This window comes from Coenobita brevimanus, chromosome 71 (assembly GCF_032717465.1).
Source record: "Coenobita brevimanus isolate Jiangsu-jjx chromosome 71, ASM3271746v2, whole genome shotgun sequence".
In the NCBI taxonomy this organism is placed as follows: Eukaryota; Metazoa; Arthropoda; class Malacostraca; order Decapoda; family Coenobitidae; genus Coenobita; species Coenobita brevimanus.
In genome coordinates this window covers 30,557,082-30,579,564 of record NC_137024.1, presented here as the reverse complement: position 1 = coordinate 30,579,564, position 22,483 = coordinate 30,557,082, and the positions used below count along the sequence as shown (strand labels likewise).

Here is a 22,483-nt window from a genome sequence, read left to right as displayed (position 1 = left end):
AAGAGTAAAGGAGAAAAGGTAGTGGTCAACAGTAAGGATATTAAAGACACCTGGAGAGAGCATTATAAACAGTTGCTGAATGAGGAGTTTGACTGGATGAGGGAAGTTTTGGAGTCAGCAGATCCTGTGTTTGGCCCTTGGTCTTTGATTAACGCTGCTACAGTAAGCAAGGCAATAGGAAGGAAGAAGTTGGGGAAGGCGGCAGGTCTGTCTGGATTTACTGTTGAAATGTTGGAAGTCTCAGGAGATACAGGAGTGGGTTTAGTTACTGATTTGATGAATAAAGTATATGTGAGTGTGCTGTCCCACATGAATGGCTGAAGAGTAATTTTAAATGTGTACAAGGGAAGGGTGATGCCCTGGAAAAAGAAAATTACAGAGGCATAAAACTTTTTGACCAGATAATGAAGGTAATGGAGAGAGTCCTAGAGGGTATGATTTGGGAAAGAGTGACTACTGATGAGATGCAGTTCAGGTTTATGTCAGGTACAGGGACCACTGATACCTCATTCATTATCTAACAGCTTCAGGAAATATATTTAAGAAAGAAAAGGAGAAGGCCTTTGATGAAGTCCATTGGGAGGTGGTAAAGCGTGCAACGAGAAAGCTTGGGATCGATGAATGGTTGGTTAGAGTGGTTATGGCTATGTATGTGGGTGCTCACACACAGGAAGGAGTGAATGGGGATTTGAGTGATGAGTTTTCTGTGAATGGTGGCATGCACCGGGGGTCAGCCTTGAGCCCCTTAGTGTTTGTTATGATGCTTGAAGCTCTCTCACCTGACTTATGAAATGGACTTCCCTGGGAGATGCTGTGTCCTGATGACTTGGTGTTGACTGCAGAGAATGAAAGGGAAGCAGAGGAAAGATTTAAGAGCTGGAGAGACAGAATGGGGCATTTGGGTTTAAGAGTAAATGCAAATAAAACTAAAGTTTGCCACAAGGGTGTGGGAAGTAACTTCTTCTTGTACAATGATATTTTTTTTTTTTTTTTTTTTTTTTTTTTTTTTTTTAATGCAAGCAGGACCAAAGGGCAAGAGCCCACAAAATTGTTCTCTCCAAAAAAAGAAAAAACAAAAACAAGATAACAGACAGCCATTCAAGACTGTGCGGTAATGCTGATTTTGTGTGTATAGTGTGTCAGAGAGAGCATGTAGAGATTGTCGGGCTTGAAAGAACTGATCTTGCTGGTGAGTCTCCTGAGTGTGTGGAAGAGTTTTGTTATGTGGGGGACATGTTATGTGCTGAAGGCAAGGCTGGATACGGAGTGGCTGGAGGAAGTTGAGGAAGCCATTGCCTCTCCTGACACTGAGAGGGCCTTCCCTCCGTGCTGAGGGATCTTTGTATGCAGCATGTGTTAGGAGTGCAATGCAATATGGTAGAAAGGCCTGGGCAGTAATGGAAAAGGATACTCAAAGGCTCAAACATACAGAAATGACACTGATTAGATGGATGTGCACAGTAGTGCGTCCTTGAATACGAGGCCTGGGGGGAATAGTTTTACGAATGAAGAGTTGAGAGGAAGAATGGGACTGGAGTGTATTGGTGTTGTGATGAGGAGGGGTAGATTGAGGTGATTTGGACATGTGGAGAGGATAGCGACTGACAATTGGTTGCAGAGAGTAAGATGCGTGAATGTCAGGGGTAGGGTTGCAAAAGGCAGACCAAAAAAGACCTGGGACAAGGTCACAGAGTGTGACCTTAGGGATAAGGGACTGAATACAGGGGCTGCCAGAGATCAAGCAACATGGACAGCTGCCATTAGGTGACCAAGGCAAACGAATGCAAGCAAGTTGGAACCCTGATAAATGATATGAAACGTACAATATTATTTAAAAACAAATTTGAGTCAGGATGCAGCCCACATAATCGGCAAACTGCACTGCAATGGTCTTAGATGAAAAGAATCTAAAGCCATGCTTCTCAGCCCAAGTATGAGCCCTATCTATAGCACGTTGCAGCTGCAGTCAGCACTCTTGTCACTGACATACTGAGGTGTGGAGGGTTCGTTATACCAAGGGCTTACTGTATCATTAAAATCTGAGGGTTATCCGCACCTTCATGCTCTCAGTTTTAATGAAAGTAGCCCTGTATCTTTACCTCCCTGTAGAATAATGGTTTCCAAACTGACATGAAGCCTCCCCCTTCACCCTGCCATTTTGGTTGTTTACAAAAATAAATAAATAAATAAATAAATAAATAAAAAAAAATCATGTTTCACCACTTTATATTTTTCAACAACAATAATTTTGCACTTTTTACCCCTTGCCAAGCTGCAGACCTCATGTGAGGCAATATAAAAGTCTGCACAGGCCAAGCTGCAAGCCTCATATGAGGTATATTTTACATTAGTTATAAAACAGTGACTCTGAATAGGTACTCTACAAAGACAGCCTAACCAGGGTTAAAGACAGTACAGGTACAACAATGATTTTCCAGCATCTCTTTTAATCCTGAAAAAATCACAAAAAGGCAATCGAAATTCCTATGTCCGCCAGATTAGTTTGCCAAGCAGCCACAGAGTGGTGTGTAATGCATGATCACCTGGCTTGCTTACACAGCATGTCTTGGTGGTGATCCTAGTATTCTGTCTGATTTTCATCTCATTTTACTTGCATTTAACCATCGTAATGGCTCCTCAGAAAGATGCAAGTGTCAGTGGTGGTATCAACCTTAAACATCAGTCTGTTCCAATACAATCAATCCCCCTTGACCGTGGCTAATTGGTTCATTAAACTACCACAATGTAAAATCCCTCCATAACCAAGTAAAGCTATAAATGGGAAAAAATTTTAATTGGTCCAGCGCCCAAAAGTATACTCTCATTTTTTTGCCTAAAACCCAAATAATAACAATTAAAAAGACAGGAGGGACTAACAGTTTACTCTCACTTCTCTGCCTAAAACCCAAATAATAACAATTAAAAAGACTGGAGGGACTGGATCAGCTTGGTTTACACCGATTCTGCTACTCTCGATCATAAACTAGATGACCCTTTTCTCTATATTCCTCCTAACTTTGTGAGTTAGCACTGTTATCAATATATGTTCTGTCTCTGAATAAGAAATTCTCACAATTAACCATTCCTAACCATCAATTTCTGTTCTTGTGAATATGACATTTCTAATAAAATTTTTCTTTAAGTTAAGTAGACCCATACATATTGTATCACCACTCGAGTTTATTCTTAATTATTACCACATAAAAGGGTTTTTTCCATCACTGGTATCTACTGAGATACTTTATTAGTGACAGCAGAGTGCACAAAGCACTATTACATTTTGGAGTTGTTTGCATGTGGAAGCCAGTCACCGCAAGGCACGCTGTTACCAGTGTAACCATTATGTAACTACCAGTGACCTTCCACATTGGCTGCCTGTATCTTCAAATATACCTTCACTCACAGGTCTGGTCAGTGATGTATTAACAGCTATTTAGGGGGATTTAGTGCAGTACGACATTTTCTATCTATCTATAGCCTGATGCCATAATCCCGTATGGGTTGGCCATTTGACTTTGAATTACTCGTTTTACAGGGAGAGGCACTAACCCTACACCAACCCACTTGCTGACAAATTGGGAACATGTATGGGTTGGTTATCTGGTTACTACCCAGCACTGTAAATGGTTTTCTGGCTTACAGGAAACCATTAGGCTTGTCATGCAACGTAAAGCCACCTGTGGCAAGAAAGATGGGAAAAATAGGAAGAAAAAAGGAAAGACAAGAAAAAAGAATGAAAAAGGTGAAGGAAGATGTATGCAGCACTACATCAAGCGAGTGCTGCCTACTTCTTCCTTTTCTTTTAAAAACATAAACAAAAAAGCAAGATGAGATACAACTGTTAAAAAAACTGGACCATGGTGTTCCCATACGGAAGTTGTGTGACACATATGGCACTGGTTCATCAACTGCTTATGATACCGTATAAAGATGCACGCTAAAGAGAAAAAAAATACCGAAATTCAATTCAGACAGTGATTTAAAGACACAAATGAACACCAGAAAATAACCACCGTATGAAAGATGGTCAGAGTACTGAGCATGATTAAGTGATGATGGAATGGTTTCAACAGTGTCGGGTGATGTGGACTTGTTATGCAGCTCGATAACAAGCCAGGCTCAGCTGTTTCACAAAGAAAAATTAGAACATGAGTGTGAATACGCTGAAGGATAGTGGGTCAGACGTGTACTGCTGAATTAGTAAACGTGACATACGTTGGTCCCTGTTGAATTATTATATGTATGCTGGGGAATGTGAGATAAAAATGGTATATTGCTAGTGGTTAAGGGAGAAAACGTGCAGATGAAGAGAACACTTTAAGGAATTGTTGAACACACAGAATGAAAATGATGTGATATAAGTGGCTGGGGAATGGCTGGGAGGAGGATGGAAGTGAATCAGTAGGATGGAAGTAGTGGAAGCAATAAAGAAAGTCAAAATGGGGAAAGCTGCTGAAGCATGGGAGAGAGATAGTAGCAGAATGGATATGGAAGACGTGCAGATTGGCCTGGGAGGAAGCTAGAGTCCCTGGAGGACTGGAAGTCAGGTATAATTATTCCCCTGTACAAAGGAAAAGGGGAAAAATAAGTGTGTGGTAATCATAGGGACATTTGTCTTCTTAGTGTAACAGGAAAAGTATAAGGTAAGATACTTATTGACCGAGTTAGGGAAATAACAGAGGAATTAGTTGGAGAAGAACAGGGAGGTTTTAGGAAGGAAAGAGCTTGTGTAGATCAGATATTCATTCTTAGGTCTTTAGTGGAAAAGTTTCTAGAGAAGGGAAAGAACTTGTATGTGGCCTTCACAGATTTGGAGAAAGCATATGACAGGGTGGATAGACACGGGATGTGGAAAGTATTAAGGATATACAGAGTAAATGGGGAGTTGTTGAATGCCATGAAGAGTAGGTATGAGGGTGCTAAAGCTGCAGTGTGTGTGTGGATAATGAATTAAGTGAATTTTTCTATCTGAATGTTGGATTCAAACAGGGATGTGTCATGTCTCCATGGTTCTTCAATCTGTATAAGGATGTGGTTATAAAAGAGATGCAAGGTGGGGCAGTGGATGTTGGTGTGGCCCTAATGGGAGAGGACAGTGTTTGGAAACTACCTGTACTGTTGTTTGCAGATGATACTATATTATTGGGTGAAGACGAAGGGGAACTGCAAAGCTTGGTGAATGAGTTTGGAAGTGTGTGTAGGAAATGGAATCTAAAAGTGAATGACTTTGACAGAAGTGAAGTCACTGAATGTACAGTGAGGCTGGATGAGGAGGAAATGGAAAATGTGAGTGTGTTTAAGTACATACTTGGGTAGTGTGATGAGTGAGGGTAGAAGTTTGGAGGGTGGGGTGCTTGAGGGGGTTCAATGGAGAAGAAGGGTTGTTGGTTCTTTGAAAGCAGTGATAAGGAACAGGGAAAAGAGCATGGAAGTAAAGAAGTCACTGTATGACAATACTGAGATACCAACTCTAACGTATGGATGTGGAACTCAGACCTTGTTGGAGGGACATGAGTCAAGAGTGAGTTCAGTGGAACTGAGTGATATGAGAGATGCATGTGGAGTTGCATGGAGGGGCAGACTGACAAATGAGGACGTGAAGGAGTGCTATGTAGATGTGGATGTGATGGAAAGCATTAGAGAAGTAAATTGAGGTGGTTTGGCCATGTGGAGAGGATGGAGAGCAAGAAACTAACGAGGAGAGTGTAGGCAAGTGAGGTGGAGGGGGGGGGAGGGAGGAGGAAGCCGAGGATGAGATGGAAGGATGGAGTGGAGAGGTATATGAGAGGGGGCGATGTGAGCTGGGAGCAAGTCACTGACGTGGCACTGGACAGGGTGACATGGAGGCAATCTGTTTGTGGCCACCCCTTATGGGATTGAGGCATCTGGCAACAGGTAGATCTGTATATGACCGACTATTATTAGTTCACCTCCAACTATTGCATGTACAAAAACTGAACATGCATGACTAGTATTAATCTCTTTACTGAAAATTTCTGCATGAACCAAAATTAACACAATGAGGATGAAACCAGAGCAGAAAACACTTTAATATTTCACAACCTTACCCAGATATAGAGTCTTAGATCTCAAACTATGCACTGATGTTAACCCCTTAGTCTCAAAGGTAATTTTTTTTTTTTTTTTTTTTAATCTCCAGATTAGTTCATTCCACTTAGGAGAGACTATTTGAACTGGTAAGGTTAAATATGGCTTTCATTAATCCCTTCACTACAACAGACCTCCATTAAGCTGTATAAAATCATCTGGTGATGGCCTGATTCAGATGACAAAGACATCACTGGACTGAAGGAATAAAAACAAATTACCATGACATAACACAAATTATTTGGTAATTACCATGCTGCAAACAAAGTGCATTTTAATAAAATAAATTTCATTAAATTATACCCCATCTTTAGGAGGGGAGAAAGGTCAGTCTTGTGATAATTTTTCCCTTCAAGAGCTCAAAAACTCTTCGCCTGCTAGAGAAAGTTGGTGATTTTAAATGCATAAATTATATTTTATGTATTTAACAAATTACATATATCCATATATAGATAGACAGACTGATAGACAGACATACAAAGGATATGAAAATAATACACCTGGTCACTTCAGATTTCCAGAGGTGTACCCCAAATTTCCTCAAAGTCTTCCTTAGGCCATCCTCTAATTAAGCTTGGTAATCTCACTTTATAATCCCAGCTACATCCCTGCTCATGTCCCCTGTTTGAAAACCATTGCTGCAGAGTACCAGTGATAAGATTGATGAACTTACCAGCATTTATTCATACATGCCCACTCTCAGAAAACAGTTAGTCCATATTATAAGTTGCCTTTTTCATACTTTACTACAGTACTAATAAATTGCCTTTTTCATACTTTACTACTAATAACATTAAATTCTGGAAAGTTTCATTGCTACTATTCTCTTTTAAACTGATCTGCTAGTTTGCTATGCTTTACAGCACTAGTTGTACAGAGAAAGATGTGTTATTATTTTAAACATCCTTGACTTAAAAGAACTATCTGTACTGCTCAGGTTCACGTCCACTCATCCGGAAGGCAGATAATTCGAGTTAACCACAAAGACTGGAATGCAGATTTCATTATAAGGATGTGTGCCAAAATATCACAACTTTTTTCCATACAATCATAACAGTTCATTTGGGGAAATTGGTCGATCAGCAGTACAGGAACTAACGGAACTTTAATGGACAATCTGTCTGTAATTAACTGTGGACTTAAATAAAAAAATGTAAAACAAGCACTTACTGTTAATGAAATAGTAGTACATTCTGGTGATAATGTCCAACAAAAACTAATAGCTAATATACAGTACTGTACTACAATACTACAGCAACCAAAACACATGCAACATTGCAGCAGCTATGGAACAGTCTACATTCTCATGTAAAAAAAAAAAAAGAAAAAAAGTGAACTAGCACTGACAAACAAAATACGTTGCTCAAAGGAATCCACAAGGAATATGAAACACAAAAACAAACATTATACCTGCAGATCTACAGCACAGAAATTACTCTAAATGATTATACTGTACAGTATGCCCTTTACACTGTGGCCCCCTCAAACATTAACTCTCAGACACTGGAACACAATTATCATCCAGTACTACACAAGGGGATACGTCCATTTGGCAATTTCACTATGGTACTATTCAAGTCAAAATCTCACTAAACTTTGCCTAAGAAAAAAGAAATATCTGGAGATCAAAACAGGTGTAGTTTTAGCCTTCTCACAGAAGTTTCAAAATTCTGATGCACCTAATAGTTATTGAATCATTTTTGTGATTCGTAACAGTGACCATCATCCACTTACTTGATGTAATGCTGCCTATGTCTTCCTTCACTTTTATCATTCTTTTTCTGTTTGCCCTCCTCTCTTCCTATTTCTCCCATCCTTCCTGCCATTTTCATCACTCTTCTTCCCATTTCATATGGCTCTACACTAAGTGGCAAGCCTAATGGTTTCCTGTAACCCAGGAAACCATTTACACTGCTGTGTGGTAATCATATAACCAAATATCAGGATAATGTGGAGCCTACTATGGTGCCCCTGTTACCTAGGTGGAGAGGCAAATGTAGTATCCATCCAGGAACCAAACTTCCACACTTCCCTGTGCTTTGCTGTCACAAGGTGCTGTCCACCACAAGAGAACATCATTTCACTGAATGGGTGACCCTGCAGGGGCAGTTATCTGCCTGTGTTTGGTGAGTCTGCTCAACTAGATAGACCAGGCTTACTAAACCACAACTGAGTCATTTTAACAATGTATATCTTAACATAACCTCACAGCTGAACAAGAACTGTGGGATTTCTTACCTTCACTCAAATTTAACCCACTATCAGGAAACTGAACTCCTCTTATGAGTGAAAACTACCAAAGAATCATGAGACTATGTCCAACATGTCCGGTAAAAAGTCATCATTTATAATTATTGCATATTTCAAAATCTGTTTAATTCTTCATGTTAGGTACCAATTTACAATAGTACTAAAATTACCACAAACATTATATTATCATCAGGCTGCATGAAGGTGATTAAAATGCGAACAAATAAATATTCACAAACTTCCCTCCAAATTATATACTACACAGTTTGAAAGAATATATGAAAGCTGGCGACTACCTAACAATGTATATTCAACAGTTCACTGCTAAAATATATATAACTACATATTTTACTAATTTCACGGTTAATTTTTATGCTGTCAGGCCAATACAAGGACAGGCTGCAATATACAGCACTGCTACACTGCAGCACCATAAAAAGAATGCCATTTTCTTGATTATGATTTTCCTTGTTATTTCCAGCATGTTAATTCCCCAAAGTTGTAAACTGTCGGATCTTGAGAGCCAGTGTCTGGGACCACCTAAAGACTGAAGTTACTGGGGAAGGACAAACTAAGGCTGCAGTGTGAAATGTTTATCCACTCTGCACCACTCTGACAAACACAAAACAAGAACAGAAGTGAACATGGAAGCCAAAAGAACTTACACAAACACCAAAACAGAAGAATACAGTGAGCCCTTTTACTGTGTTCTTAACTGGGCTGAAAGGTAAACTAAGCAGAAAAAAAAAAAAAAGCATACAGGAATCATGCTATGTAAGTCAGACATTGTATTACTGACCACTGAGTGCCAGTTTTACTCCTCCCAATATAGAGACTCCTCCATATGTGCCAGCTTCATGTGTTTTGATACTGAGTGCACAATGGCCATGAAGAGTACAAAGAAATTCACTGACATGGAAAATGCATGTTGAGTGCACTGCCAAGCACCAGGAGATGTGGCTTTAAGCCCCTCATGCATCCCAGTCAAAGGTTTTGCAAACTTACAACACTTTATGGCCTATAGGTACTCCTTAATTTGGGCAGGCATGTTTTCAGGAAAATTTAGAAAAGGCTGTCCTAGCTTGGCCTACCTTAAGTAGCAAGTTGTGGTGTAGTAAGTTGAATGATAGTAAGCTTTATAAATATACCATATGAATTAGCTTCTTATGTCAATGTTAGAAGCTTTAATACAGTACACTGTGCTGTACTCTGAACTTCAAAAGCTCTGCAACAAACTCTCAACTGGTGGGTACATGGTAGCTCAACAGTGAGATTACAGTTCTGTTATTATGAAGAACTGTTACTTAATAAGCCTGTGGTTTGTTATACTTCCCAAATAAACAAGACAAGAGATATCAAAGCCAGAGACAGTGGTACTGACACCACTTGTTTATTGCTTTAAGCCTCCTTTACGTCACTGTCTTATGTCTGCTTTACTTCTAAAAGCAGGCTACGCCAAAAGTATTTGTAGTGTAGCAGGGGTCAAACAGGGTTTTAAGTTGTCACGTTGGGGTCAGGCTGGAAGGCTGGTTAACACAATAGGGTTGTTATAATGAGTTAAAGGTATACTTGTGAGTGGGCTCCAAGTGCACAGAACTCTGGTTTAACACTTTACTGGAACATATGGAGACATTAATTTATACATACTGTTTATTATTAGGTCTCATTAATATATATGAGGCGTCTAGAGCCAAAGGGGCATCCCCACCAATATGCTGGTTTTGAGTTAGGTATGGGAGACAACAGGCTTAACCCTCTTCTCAGTGACAGCACTGGTTGCCATACAAGATTCGGCCTTCTGGACAGTGGTAGAAGGGCTCAAAGTCACGTGGGTTTGTCCATGCTGCCGGGCAAACACATCAGAGCAGGCAGGCATCTAAGCCACACAGCCCAAACCAATCAGCATTCTCACTCTCTGCCACTCCCCCAGAGCAGCCAATCAGCAAGCGTGTGGCTCGCCCGGTGTGACGGTGAGGATTCCTTCCCGTGTTCACTGAGGTGTATAATTATTACGTATTGGATTTTTACCCCATTAATCGTAGATTATTGGTGACAAGATGAGCTGTTGTTATTGGGGTTGAAGGGGGGGGTGACAAGATGAGTTCATCACATAGTTACAGTGAGGAGGTGGTGCCTATAACCTCTCGTAAGTGTCAGAAGTGTGTGGAGAAGTGGAAAAAGGTAGAAAGGAAGAGGAAAAGAGAGTGGTGAGGGGAGACAGCGGGAGGGGGCGTGGCACCAAGGAGGCAGAGTTGGATGTCGTTCTCCTAGATGACGACCCCACCATTTAACCCCCCACTGCCCCTTCTCAATTTACTTAAGCACTACACTACTTTTTTTTTTTTTTAGTGTTATTATTTCAATCCATTATGGTAGAGGAAAAATAATAACTGCATTGATTTCAGTTTTAGTTGTAAAAAACGTGAAATTACAGTAATAATTATTCGTTTATTAATATTAAGTGAACTGGAATCTTCAGTTAATAAAGTTTTGTACATTAATACATTCATTGATGTTTTTTCTGCTATGTTTTTAAATCCCTACAATATGTTATTATGCCCATTTATAAATTGGGGGTTTGGTTTACTGCCTATTTTGTGGTTACGGTTATTATTGTTTTGTTTTTTTGGCTTTACATGTAGAGCATAGGCGCTGATGATCATTTTGATGTATAAAAGGTTTGTTTATTGCCTTCTGGCTATGACGTTGCCATAAACACAACTTTAAAGTGTCATAACTCAAAAGTACATTTTGGCGCCGATGCCCCTTTGGTTCTAGATGCCTCATATATATATATATTTTTTATAATACTCCACTACTCTATTTACAACTCTAAAAATAAACTAATTACAGTACAATCCCAGTTATCCGATATCCAGGCAACCAAGATTATCAGACAACCACTGAAATTAACTGACAGGCAAATACATAAATAAAAATATAAAAGTGTGTGCCACCATCCCTACCCCCGCACGGGATGGTCATGCGAGACTGAGTGAAGTTGGGCAAAGTGAAGTGAAGGCATTTCCGGTCAAGGTTGTTTCCTAGTTAATCCGCTTCCCATCCCTCCTCCCTCCTCTTTCCCCTCCTGTAATTTAGTCACCCTCCATACCTCCACAAATCACCAGCCTGCTTACCGCCGCCAATGAGTGAACAAGCACACCCGCTGTTGTGTTGTCGAGTCGTGACAGTGATTTGTATACAGTACTCTGTGATTCCTAGGTACAAACTAATCTTGAGTGCACTGTGTTCTCCATCAAAGAGAAGCTGGACAAATGCAACTGACTTGAAAATTATGAAAATTACAGTATAAGACACAGACTGACATACTTTAACATTGGAAATTCTACAGTTTATGATGTAATGTCCCAAGCTCAAGGAATTTTTTGTGAAAGCAAGACAAATAAATCCATTGAAAAAAAAGGTATACTCTTCATCGGCTGAAAATGTGTGGTACCGGTATGGTTTTCTACCTAACAAAACTACCAACGGGCTTGCAATATCTTACAGTACCTTGGCCAGTCCATTCTGTTAAATGGTATTCATAATTTTACTCATAAAAACAATTGTTCCCTACGTGTCAACGAGCAGGTTGGCAGAGGGTTAGCGCCCCTCCCCAGAATGCAACTAACTATAAATACTGTACAAACACGAAGCCTCGCATTAGGACAGACCAACAGGTGACGCCCAAGGACAGGACAAAAGACATGGTACAGAATCAACATGTAATGTAAAGGGTGCAAATGATGAGGTGAAAGAGAGAGAGAGAGAGAGAGAGAGAAGGTGCTTGAGGGTGCAAAACCATGCATATGTGAATTATCTATCTATCTATCTATTGCCAGACGCCTCAATCCCGTTTGGGGTGGCCACAAACAAATCGCCTCCAAGTCGCCCTGTCCCCCTCCATTTCACTGCCCTGCTCCCAACTCACACACCCCTCTCTCATATACCTCTCCACCCCATCCCTCCATCTCATCCTCGGCCTCCCCCTCCCTCTTCCCCTCTCCACCTCACTCACATACACTCTCTTCGTCAGTCATTCACCCTCCATCCTCTCCACATGGCCAAACCACCTCAGTGTGTTCCTCATAACACTTCCTATCACATCCACATCAACACCACAACGCTCCTTTATATCCTCATTCATCAGCCTGTCTCTCTATGTGACTCCACAAGCTCCTCTTAAATAACTCATATGTGAATTAACTGAGACTAAATGGAGAAAAGTGTGAAAGAGTGGTAGTATGGATGGGGTATATGCATGGGTGTAGGTGAAAATGAGAGGGCAAAAGTGGGTGTAGTATTGTTGTGGGCAAGAGATGGAATGAGAATATAGGTGAGTATGGATCAGTTTGTTCAAGGATTGTGTGGGTAAGACTGAATGTGGGAATACAAATGTAGGTGATTGTGTGTGTGTATGCGCCAATGCAAGACTGGGCAAGCAGAGTGAAAGAAGAGTTTTGGGCAAATGTGGAAGCATGTATGGAAAATTCTGAAAGGAATGAGAATGTGTTTGATTAGAAATATGAATGGAAAGTGGGGAATGTGAAGTTGGATGAAGTAGTTGGTGAGTGGGGTGTGCCTACAGAAGTGCACGAGAACGGCAGTGATCTAACGGACATTTGTGCAGGGAGGGGGTTGGTGATAGCCAATACCCTCCTTAGGCACAAAATGATCCACAGGTATACATGGTGAGTGATGAGGAGGGTGGGAGATGAACTCAATGAATGGAAGGCAATGACTAATTTAGTGTGTCTGGATGACAGAATGAGATGGTACGAAGAGCATACAGAGGTTGGGGAGTGAACTTTCTGACTGCCACTTGGTGGTGGTGAAAGTCAAGGTTCAAGTGCAATGGAGGAATAGGAGGGAAGGGCAGGAGGAAGTAGTTCATACAAGGAGGGTAGAAAAGTTGCAAGAGGAAGGAAAAAAGGCAGAAGACTACAGAGGCACTCAGTGGAGTGCATCTCTCTGACAAGAACAATGTAATTTCCAAACCACTCTTCAAAATGGGTTAGGTTTTCTTATCACTGATTAGGGTTTCGCAAAAAGTGTCTTCTGGATCCAGAATCTGTAATACCATCCAGATCGGTCCCAAAGTTAATCAGTTGTTCCCTGGGACATGGGCTATCTACCCACTAAATTTGTTCCAAATCTCTCTTATAGTTTTAGATTAATCCTGTTAACATACAAACACACAAACAAACAGGGATGAAAACATGCTCTCCTAGTCAGAGAAAATAATAGAGAAGTGAAGGAGCAATTGGGTAAATATGATTTGGAGCAGATGGGGGATATGGAAGGTGTGTGCAAGATTTTCACAGAAGTCTGTGCTGCATGTGTGGTGGTGTGTGGGGTGAAGAGAAGCTGAAAGGGGATGCAAGGAACAGCATGGTGCAATGAAGAGGCGAGACAAGCTGTGATGCAAAAGAAGAAAGCATATAGAGATTGTATGGGAAGCAGAGGCATGGAGGAAGTTGAGTGACAGAAGTGAGAGCTATATGTTGAGAGGAAGAGAAAGGTGAAAGGATTACTAAGAGAGAGTAAGAAAACAGTGGATGAGGAACCTGGAAGGAATCTGTGTGTAATGTGCAGATGTAAGAAATGTTCTGGATGGAGGTAAAGAGAATTAGACAGGGTGATAAAGAAGTTAGTAGGGGACTGAAAGATAAAAATGGAAGACTGACTGGGGAGATGGGAGAAAAAGTGAGTAGACGGAGAGAACACTTTAAGGAAGTGTTAAACATAAAGAATAAAACTGATGCAAGTGTAAGTGACTGAGGAGTGGCTGGGAGAAGGAGGGTGGTGAGAAGGGACCTATAGATCAGAAGGATGGAAGCAGTGGAAGCAATGAAGAAAGTCAAAATGGGGAAAGCCCCAAGAACTGATGGAGTGTGTGGTGACATGCTGAAGCATGAGGAAGAGATACCAGAAGAATGGATAAGGAAGATGTGCAGATTGGCCTGGGAGGAAGCTAGAGTCCCAGAAGATTGGAAGTCAGGTATAATTATTCCATTGTACAAAGGAAAAGGGGAAAAAGAAGTGTGTGGTAATCACAGGGGCATTCGTCTTCTTAGTGTAACAGGCAAAGCATATGGTAGGATACTTATTGACAAAGTTAGGGAAATAACAGAGGAATTAGTTGGAGAAGAACAGGGAGGTTTTAGGAAGGGAAGAGGTTGTGTAGATCAGATCTTCATCCTTAGATCTTTAGTGGAAAAGTTTCTAGAGAAGGGAAAGAAGTTGTATGTGGCCTTCATGGATCTGGAGAAAGCATATAACAGAGTGGATGGACAAGTAACGTGGAAAATATTAAGAATAGAGTCACTGCTAGCATACAGTGGGAATTTGGTACCCTGAAGCTCCCACTTTAAGAGATTTCCATGTTATATGGCCATATGTTTATATAATAAAGGGTGCAAGGTACCTAAGCCAGCCCTAAGTTCACCTTTTTTTCCCAGGACATTTACCTACCTAATAAAGACTTCATTACATACACCCACTGGAGGATTCCTCACCTTGAATGGAAGAGGTTGTGGGCTTGCTGGTGGGAGGTGGAGTGGGGTTCTGAGGCAGGGCAGGACTCCTACTGGTCCTCAGCACAATTGTCGTGCAGTGCCGGTTCCACAGAATCCTCTTTTGAGGAAGAAAAAGAATCCTGTACGTCCTGATTCCCCTGTTGGCACACTTCTGCTTCCTGAACAAACCCCTCTAGGTCAATAGAAACCTCAAACATAGCACCTTCCTCTGGTTGTTGTTGCTCTCGAATCGCTCAACGAGGAAAGTAGCGAGTGAAGAGACTCAGGTGGTGCTGTCGAATTTTCTCTTGCCCGAGGTCTTCATAGGATCACATTGCCTGCAACACAGTATGAAGTTTCAGCCTTGCATTCCTCATCAACTTCATATGCTAGGATGGTTTCCTTCAGCACTTCTGCACCAGTTATGATGTTGTTGATAGGAGCCATCGACACAACTGGTGCGATGGTTGGAGCCTCTGCCTGATTTCCCTGGTCCTCTGCCTCACAATGTTCCCGGTCTAACTCGTCAATTAGTTGCATGGCCTCCTTTGGCACAGTTTTATCCTCGACTACCTCCACCAAATCTTGTTCTTGCACCTCTTCACAACCAGGCACAGCTTCGTACACTGTCACCTCTTCTTCCCACACTGTCTCCACTGACTGCGCATCACCACCACTCCCAGCACACAACTCTGGTGCCAGCCTTGGCCAGGCATGCCTTACTGTTGCATCTGAGACAAGTTCCCAAGCCTTCAGAACGTTGGTGACAACATTCCATATGTTGTAGCGTTTCCAGAAGGCAGTCACAGTCAAATGGAGACATTCTGCATGGTCAGGCTAAGGCAAATGGGATTAAATTAGGCAGCGGTTCAGCTGGGTCAGCCTGAGTCACACAGGAGAGGACAGGGGGTGGTTGACCTGGGTGAGACTTACACACAAGAGGGACCAGGCTGTGGATCTGCAAGGTTGACTAGGAACTCCTCGTCTGATGACGCAGCCTTCACCTCATCGTCACCATAAAGTACTTGGTCTTCCAGAAGTTCTTCACTGGTGTCCATTGCCTCGGGTTGATATGCGAACATGATTGCTTCGTAGTGATACTTAAAACTTGCGATTACCTCCTTGTCTATGAGTTGCAGGAGAGAAGTCATGTTTGCTGGCAAGAACACTACTTTTATATTAGGATGCAACCCCTCCAAGAAGCCTGGGTAACCTGGGGCATTATCTAGAACCAAGAGAATTTTAAAGGGTATGCCAAGATCACTACACCTCCTCTTGGCATCAGGAATAAAACGATTTGTAAACCACCCATTCATAATCCCACATGTCATCCACTCAGTCTAGGACTTTTCCTGGTACACTTCCCGATGCATTCACATCTCGCAGCTGTTTAACCCGCGGCGTCCCATCGACGTGAATTAACGTCCACACGTTTTGTCACTGCCAATCCCGTTGACGTTCATAAATGTGAATCAATTGCCAGGTCCCTAATTTGCACAATTTTCAATTTTCGCGAGTGATTTTTGGTACGTATACACGGGACACCTTCCTCTACAAGATGCCAGGCAGGGACAATGCCTTACCCAGCATGACCTCCCCCCCCCCCAGCATGCCATTGTCTCAGCAATTCACCTGTTACCAGTGACCTGGCCAGTAAAGCCATGTCATGCCACGGTACGAAAATTAGGGCCAGAGTGATTCCCCAATCGATGACAACGTGGAGGACAAACTTTACATAGCATTAGAGGAAGAAACAGTCAGAAATGATGATCAGGTAATGTCGCCAAAAAAGGTCAGGTATGTTGATGTGTTTCATGAGTGAAACAATGCTTATACTGCCTATATTACTGTGTGAAAATCAATATTCTCTAGTACTACATATAAATTCGTACCAAATAAATAAATAAATACTGTTTATGAGTGGTGTGGAATGGTTACACTCCCATAGAACTCGTTTTCTTTGGAGCCACCCTGATAGAAAACACAGTAAGGTGAGGAGGTACTGCTACCTGTTTTGAGTATTTTAAACCTCAAGTGAGCGATTTCTCTATGATTTTTTTATGTTTCTCACCAAAAGCAGAGGTTTGAGCCAAAAAAAATTTTTTCCAAAAATGGTCGGGATTGGGGGGAGTCAGTGGTGGAAAAGCAGTCGGGATGGGGCGGGTTAAAACAACTAGGTTTCTTTACCTCACAATGTATCTTCCGGCCAGCTACACTGAAAGATGAAAGACAGCCATGCGTACCTTGTTATCCTTCCGCCACCCTTCCTAGCCTGTGTTCTTTTGTGATGTACGTCGTCCTTGGCATCTTCTTGTAGTGCAGCCCAGTCTCATCAGTGTTATAAATTCGTTCACTGGTATAGCACCCCCTGTTGATGATTTCCCTCAGGACGGATACGAACGTGTCTGCTACACTGGTGTCCGCACACGCTCGTTCTCCAGTTACTTGCACCCTCCTCAGGTCCTTCCCTTTCTTGAATTTCATGAACCAGTCACCCGACGCCTTAAATCTTCCTTGGGGTCTGGAGAGCTTGCAGGAGCCGATATTATAAAGATGGCTGGCCATCCTCTGAATATCTAACGTGTTGACTGACACACCTTCCCTTTCCTTCTGGTTGCAGTACATCGGCAGAAACCTCTTCATCATTACAAGAGCAGGGTCAGACACTCATATCCTCTTATCCATCGGTGACCCTCCATATGCCTGGGCTGTCTTCAGAATGGCTTCCTTCTGGCCACGAATCGACAAATCATGGACTCGTTAACTTAGTAAAACTTCACAATGTCACAGCTCCGTTGTCCTCTTTCCTTCCTCTTGATGACAACAACCTTCTGCTCCTGCAACTTTTGACTTCTGGGAGGGTCAGGGCGCAGCTGCTTGGTCGGGCTAGGCAAGGTGGGGGTGGGGGAGATCACACACAGCACATGTGCAGCCAGAGCGTGGGGAAAGGGTAGGCTCACCTGAGGCATGAATGCTCCGTGGACTGTGACAACAACCCGCGCAGACACGTGATAGCACTACATCACAGGCTGATGCAATCCGCGCTCTGTCTATCAATTGCTGCGTTGTGTGTTTTCCAACCATAATTTTATGCCTTGCGCTGCATTCTGTCTATCACTGGTTGCATGGTATGCCTTTGAAACATAAACTGGCACCTCTCACCGCATTATGTCCATCATCAACGCGTAATCAGGTGCTGTAAAAATCAGCTGCTTCCTCTGACCACGTTATACCCACTTTTCCCCTACGCTGTGAAATTTTTTTTGGACACAAAATGAACCTCCCGTGCTATGAGTGATTCACGCATTAGGACTGCACATCATGCAAGCAGTGACTGTATGTGGAGTAAGTGGGAAGTTGCTGAATGCTGTGATAAGTATAAACGAGGGTGCTAAGGCTGCAGTGCGTGTGGGTAGTGAATTGAGTGAATTTTTCTATCTGAATGTTGGACTGAAACAGGGATGTGTCATGTCTCCATGGCTATTCAATCTGTATATGGATGGGGTTATGAATGGGACACAAGGTAAAGCAGTGGATGTTGGAATGGCCCTAAAGAGAGAGGGCAGTGTTGGGAAACTTCCTGTACTGTTGTTTGCAGATGATACTATATTGTTAAACTGAAGACAATGGAGAACTGCAAGGTTTGGTGAATGAGTTTGAGAGAATGTGTAAGAAACAGAATCTAAAGATGAATGCTTGGAAGAGTAAAGTTATGGTCTTTGAGAGAAATGAAGTCACTGAATGTGTAGTGAGGTTGGATGATATGGAAATGGAAAATGTGAAAGCAGTTAAGTACTCAGGTTGAGTAAGAATGGATGTTTGGACTATGAATTGCTTGAAAGGGTACAACATGGAAGAAAGGTTGCTGGTTCTTTGAAAGCAGTGATAAGAAATAGGGAAGTGATCATGGAAGTATAAAGGTCGCTGTACGACAGTACTGTGATACCAACTCCAACATATGGAAATGAAGCTTGGAATTTGTTGGAAGGACACTTCAACATATGGAAATGAAGCTTGGAATTTGTTGGAAGGACACAAGTGTACTATAGTATTGTGATACCAACTCTAACATATGGAAGTGAAGCTTGGACCTTGTTGGAGGGACACAAGTCAAGATTGAGAGCAGTGGAAATGAGTTATCTGAGTGGTGCATGTGGAGTTACATGGAGAGACAGACTGACAAATGAGGAAGTGAAGGAGAGCTGTGGTGTGGACATCGATGTGACTGAAAGTGCTAGGAGAAATACACTGAGGTGGTTTGCCCATGTGGAAAGGATGGAGAGTGAGTGACTAATGAGGAGAATGTGAATGAGGTGGAAGGGGGGAGAGGGAAGGGGAGACCGAGGATGAGATGGGGGGACTGAATGAAGAGGTATATGAGAGAAGGGGGTGTGAGGTGAGGGAAGGGTAGTGGAATGGTGGGGAACTTGGCAACATGGAGGCGATTTGTTTGTGGCTACTCCTTACGGGATGAAGGTGTCTGGCAATATACAGACAGACAGACAGATTATTCATAAATCATGAAAAAATAAACTAAAGAATTAAATCGAGCATTTTTTGGTGAACTGATGACTTGGAAAGAAGTGTTGTTCAGTAGAATTATCACGACTCCCTTGCTCACAGTTGTGTGTACAGCTGCAGCCCACCAATTTATTCCTCACCTGGCTGCCGTCACTCCATCCTTTACTCACCGCTCAGCTGGTTTGCAGATAATACAATAAATACATATGAATTGCAAGCACAGCAATTTTGTCAAAGAAAACAAACCTTCATTTCTAACAGCTAGATTTTATCTTCCCTGCCGGTGCATATCTGTTCTAAAATGATGTATAAATTCATCTTAGAATGCATTTGCACTGACAGAAAAGATAAAATCTTGCTGACTGAACAAAGGTTTGCTTTGTTTGACAAAATTACTGTGCTTGCAAGTCATATGTCTTTTTTGTGTTATCTGGAAAACAGCTGAGTGGCGAGTGAGGGGTGGAGTGACAGCAGTCAGGTGAGGAATAAACTGATGGGCTGTGGCCATATATAGTACACAACTGTGAGCAAGAGAGTAGTGATAATTCTACTGTGCAACACTTCTTTCCAAATCACAGTTCAGCAAAAAATGCTCAAGAATTACATCTTTAATTTACTTTTCATGTTTGATGAATAAAATAATATTTCACAAAAATGGACTTACTGCATTCTTCACTACTGCATGACACTGCAATCATGTGTGTTACATTTATGGGGTGTGTTTAAGAGGATGTTTTACACAGAAAATGTTAGTGTGGCCCTGACTGTGAGTAGTATCATATATATTGCAAAGATATAGCCTATGTATGAGTATATATCAGATATCCAAGAAAAACTGGTAACTGGGAAGGTAAATTCCCCAAGCTTCCCAGTTAACTGGGGTTGTACTGTACAGTATATGCACAGCACATCCAAATCATATACCATGATATATATTTACATGACTCTTGACTAGTAAATGAAAAGCTGGCATACTAAGAAGTTGAAATACAATGGGCTTACTGTATCATGCTGTTCTTTTCAATAAGGAATGGCATATGAATTACTATTCACACAGGCAAAATCAGGACTTAGTATGGTTAAAAGGGTTACAAAATAATCTATCTATCTATCTACTGCCAGACACCATAGTCCCGTACGGGGTGGCCATTTGACTTTGAGTTACAGTAATTGTTTTACAGGGAGGGGCACTAACCCTCTACCAACCCACTTGTTGACAAGTAGGGAGCACGTATGGTTTGGTTATATGGTTACCACCCAGCGTTGTAAATGGTTTCTTGACTTACAGGAAACCATTTGGCTTGTCACTCAATGTAAAGCCACCAGCAAAGGAAAGAAAAGCAATAAGAAGTGACGGGAATGATGGGAGAAATAGCAAGAGAGGAGGGCAGGAACAGAAAAAGAATGATAAAGGCTAAGGGAGAAGTAGGCAGCACAGCATCCAGTGAGTGGATGATGGTCGTCACCACCTACCACTCTAAAAATAATGCAAGCATTAAAAAAAAGTGTCCAAGACAGAACTTTTAAATTATGAGACAGGCAGACCAGGCAGCAGCTATGAATCTGAATGTTACTGTAATGCAGCATCAACTTGTAAAATGCACAAACACTATATTATTACAGTAATTCCCCTGAGGGTGTGGGGAGAAAGGAACAAGTGACTAAAAGGTAAGATAAGAAGCTGAACCCCCTCCCTCCTCCACTCCCTCACTGCATTAACACATGAATGCAGTGACCCTATCCCCCTAAACATGTGTTACATGCTGCCTTATAACTCTAGGACATGAGAGGAGGATATGAAAAATTGTTCCTAACTTACAATTCATTTGCCGTTCTACAACAAAAGTGCCACGCTCTATACTCTCTTACTCCATGTTTACAAAGGAAACAGGGTTGTTAACATGATGACAGTGACTATGATGAAAAATTTTGCAATCAGTATGACGGATGATGCATAACTACAGTACACAAAGAATGCACATGCAATGTTGCCCACCAAACACCAAAACTACAAAAAACAGTTTGAAAAATGCTTCCTTTCTAAAAAGGAATGAAATTAAAAATAATTCTCAAAGAAACTACATTAAGTCTAAGTTCCTATTTAGTAGTAACATTTCAACAAATAGCACAAAAGACAATTCCTTGAGAAGAAACTATAGGAGGAAATCTGATCTACTAAGAAACTTGAAGAACACTACCACAATAAAAATCCCATACATGTTTTCATCCCCTTCAACCCCATGATGTTCTGTCTATTTTATTTTTGCTACCCCCAAATACTTATATTTTGTTTAGGAGAGACATTTCAAACTGGAAGAGTCAAACGTAGCCTTACTTAACCCCATCAGCAGAAGTCTTCCAAAATTGCACAGTTATCAGGAAATGGCAGGAACAAAATATAAAAACAAGTAACTGAGCAGAAGGGGTTTATCTTGCTGGATAAACTATTCACTACACTGCAACAAAAATCAGAAAGGCACACACAACTCCTGCAAGAGATAATCCTGATCATGCAACACCAATCAAACAGCTGGCAGAGAGGAACATACCACAGTTATCTGATGCTGGCCAGTCTGGAGTGGAGGGGACAGCATTGGAGGAAAATATGAATAGCAAAGAATCATCTCACAAATAAAAATGTATCTAAACAACAGCTCAAGCCTTATTCTTGCATTTGGGAATACTGAAACTTAAAAGTATATAATGTTGATGTTCTTTAAAATACTTCATAATTTACAGCAAACAAACTAATGCTTTATTAATCATGTTTAAATGTGTGCTTTGGCTTGATCTGCATGCAGATAGTTATATGGTTATTGCACCTGCTCACAAAGATACTGAGCACTATGAAGACCTCACTATCAAACCTTAAAAGTGTTGTCATAGAGTTAGCTGACAGCTAGCATTTCTATACATACTGTCACCTCATAATGTACGATAACTCTGAAATGTTCTAGGATTATAATACTCATGGAAAATAGTTTGTGGTGACATCATCAAAATTTTTAATCAAAGGCTGAAAAACAGAAATAATTTTCTTACCCAATAATTTGACCTGTCAGAATCCACATCTAATAATCACATTA

General features: G+C 41.4%; 1 protein-coding gene across 1 annotated transcript in view; it reads right to left on the bottom strand.

Annotated features, from left to right (window-relative positions):
* The window catches only part of LOC145406868 (protein wntless-like), a 233,546-nt gene that overhangs the window by 32,086 nt on the left and 178,977 nt on the right, over positions 1–22,483 (bottom strand). Inside the window, exon 10 of the mRNA XM_080277981.1 lies at positions 21,947–21,970. Within this exon, the coding sequence (XP_080134107.1) occupies positions 21,947–21,970 (24 nt within the window). The remainder of the gene's footprint in view (positions 1–21,946; positions 21,971–22,483) is intronic.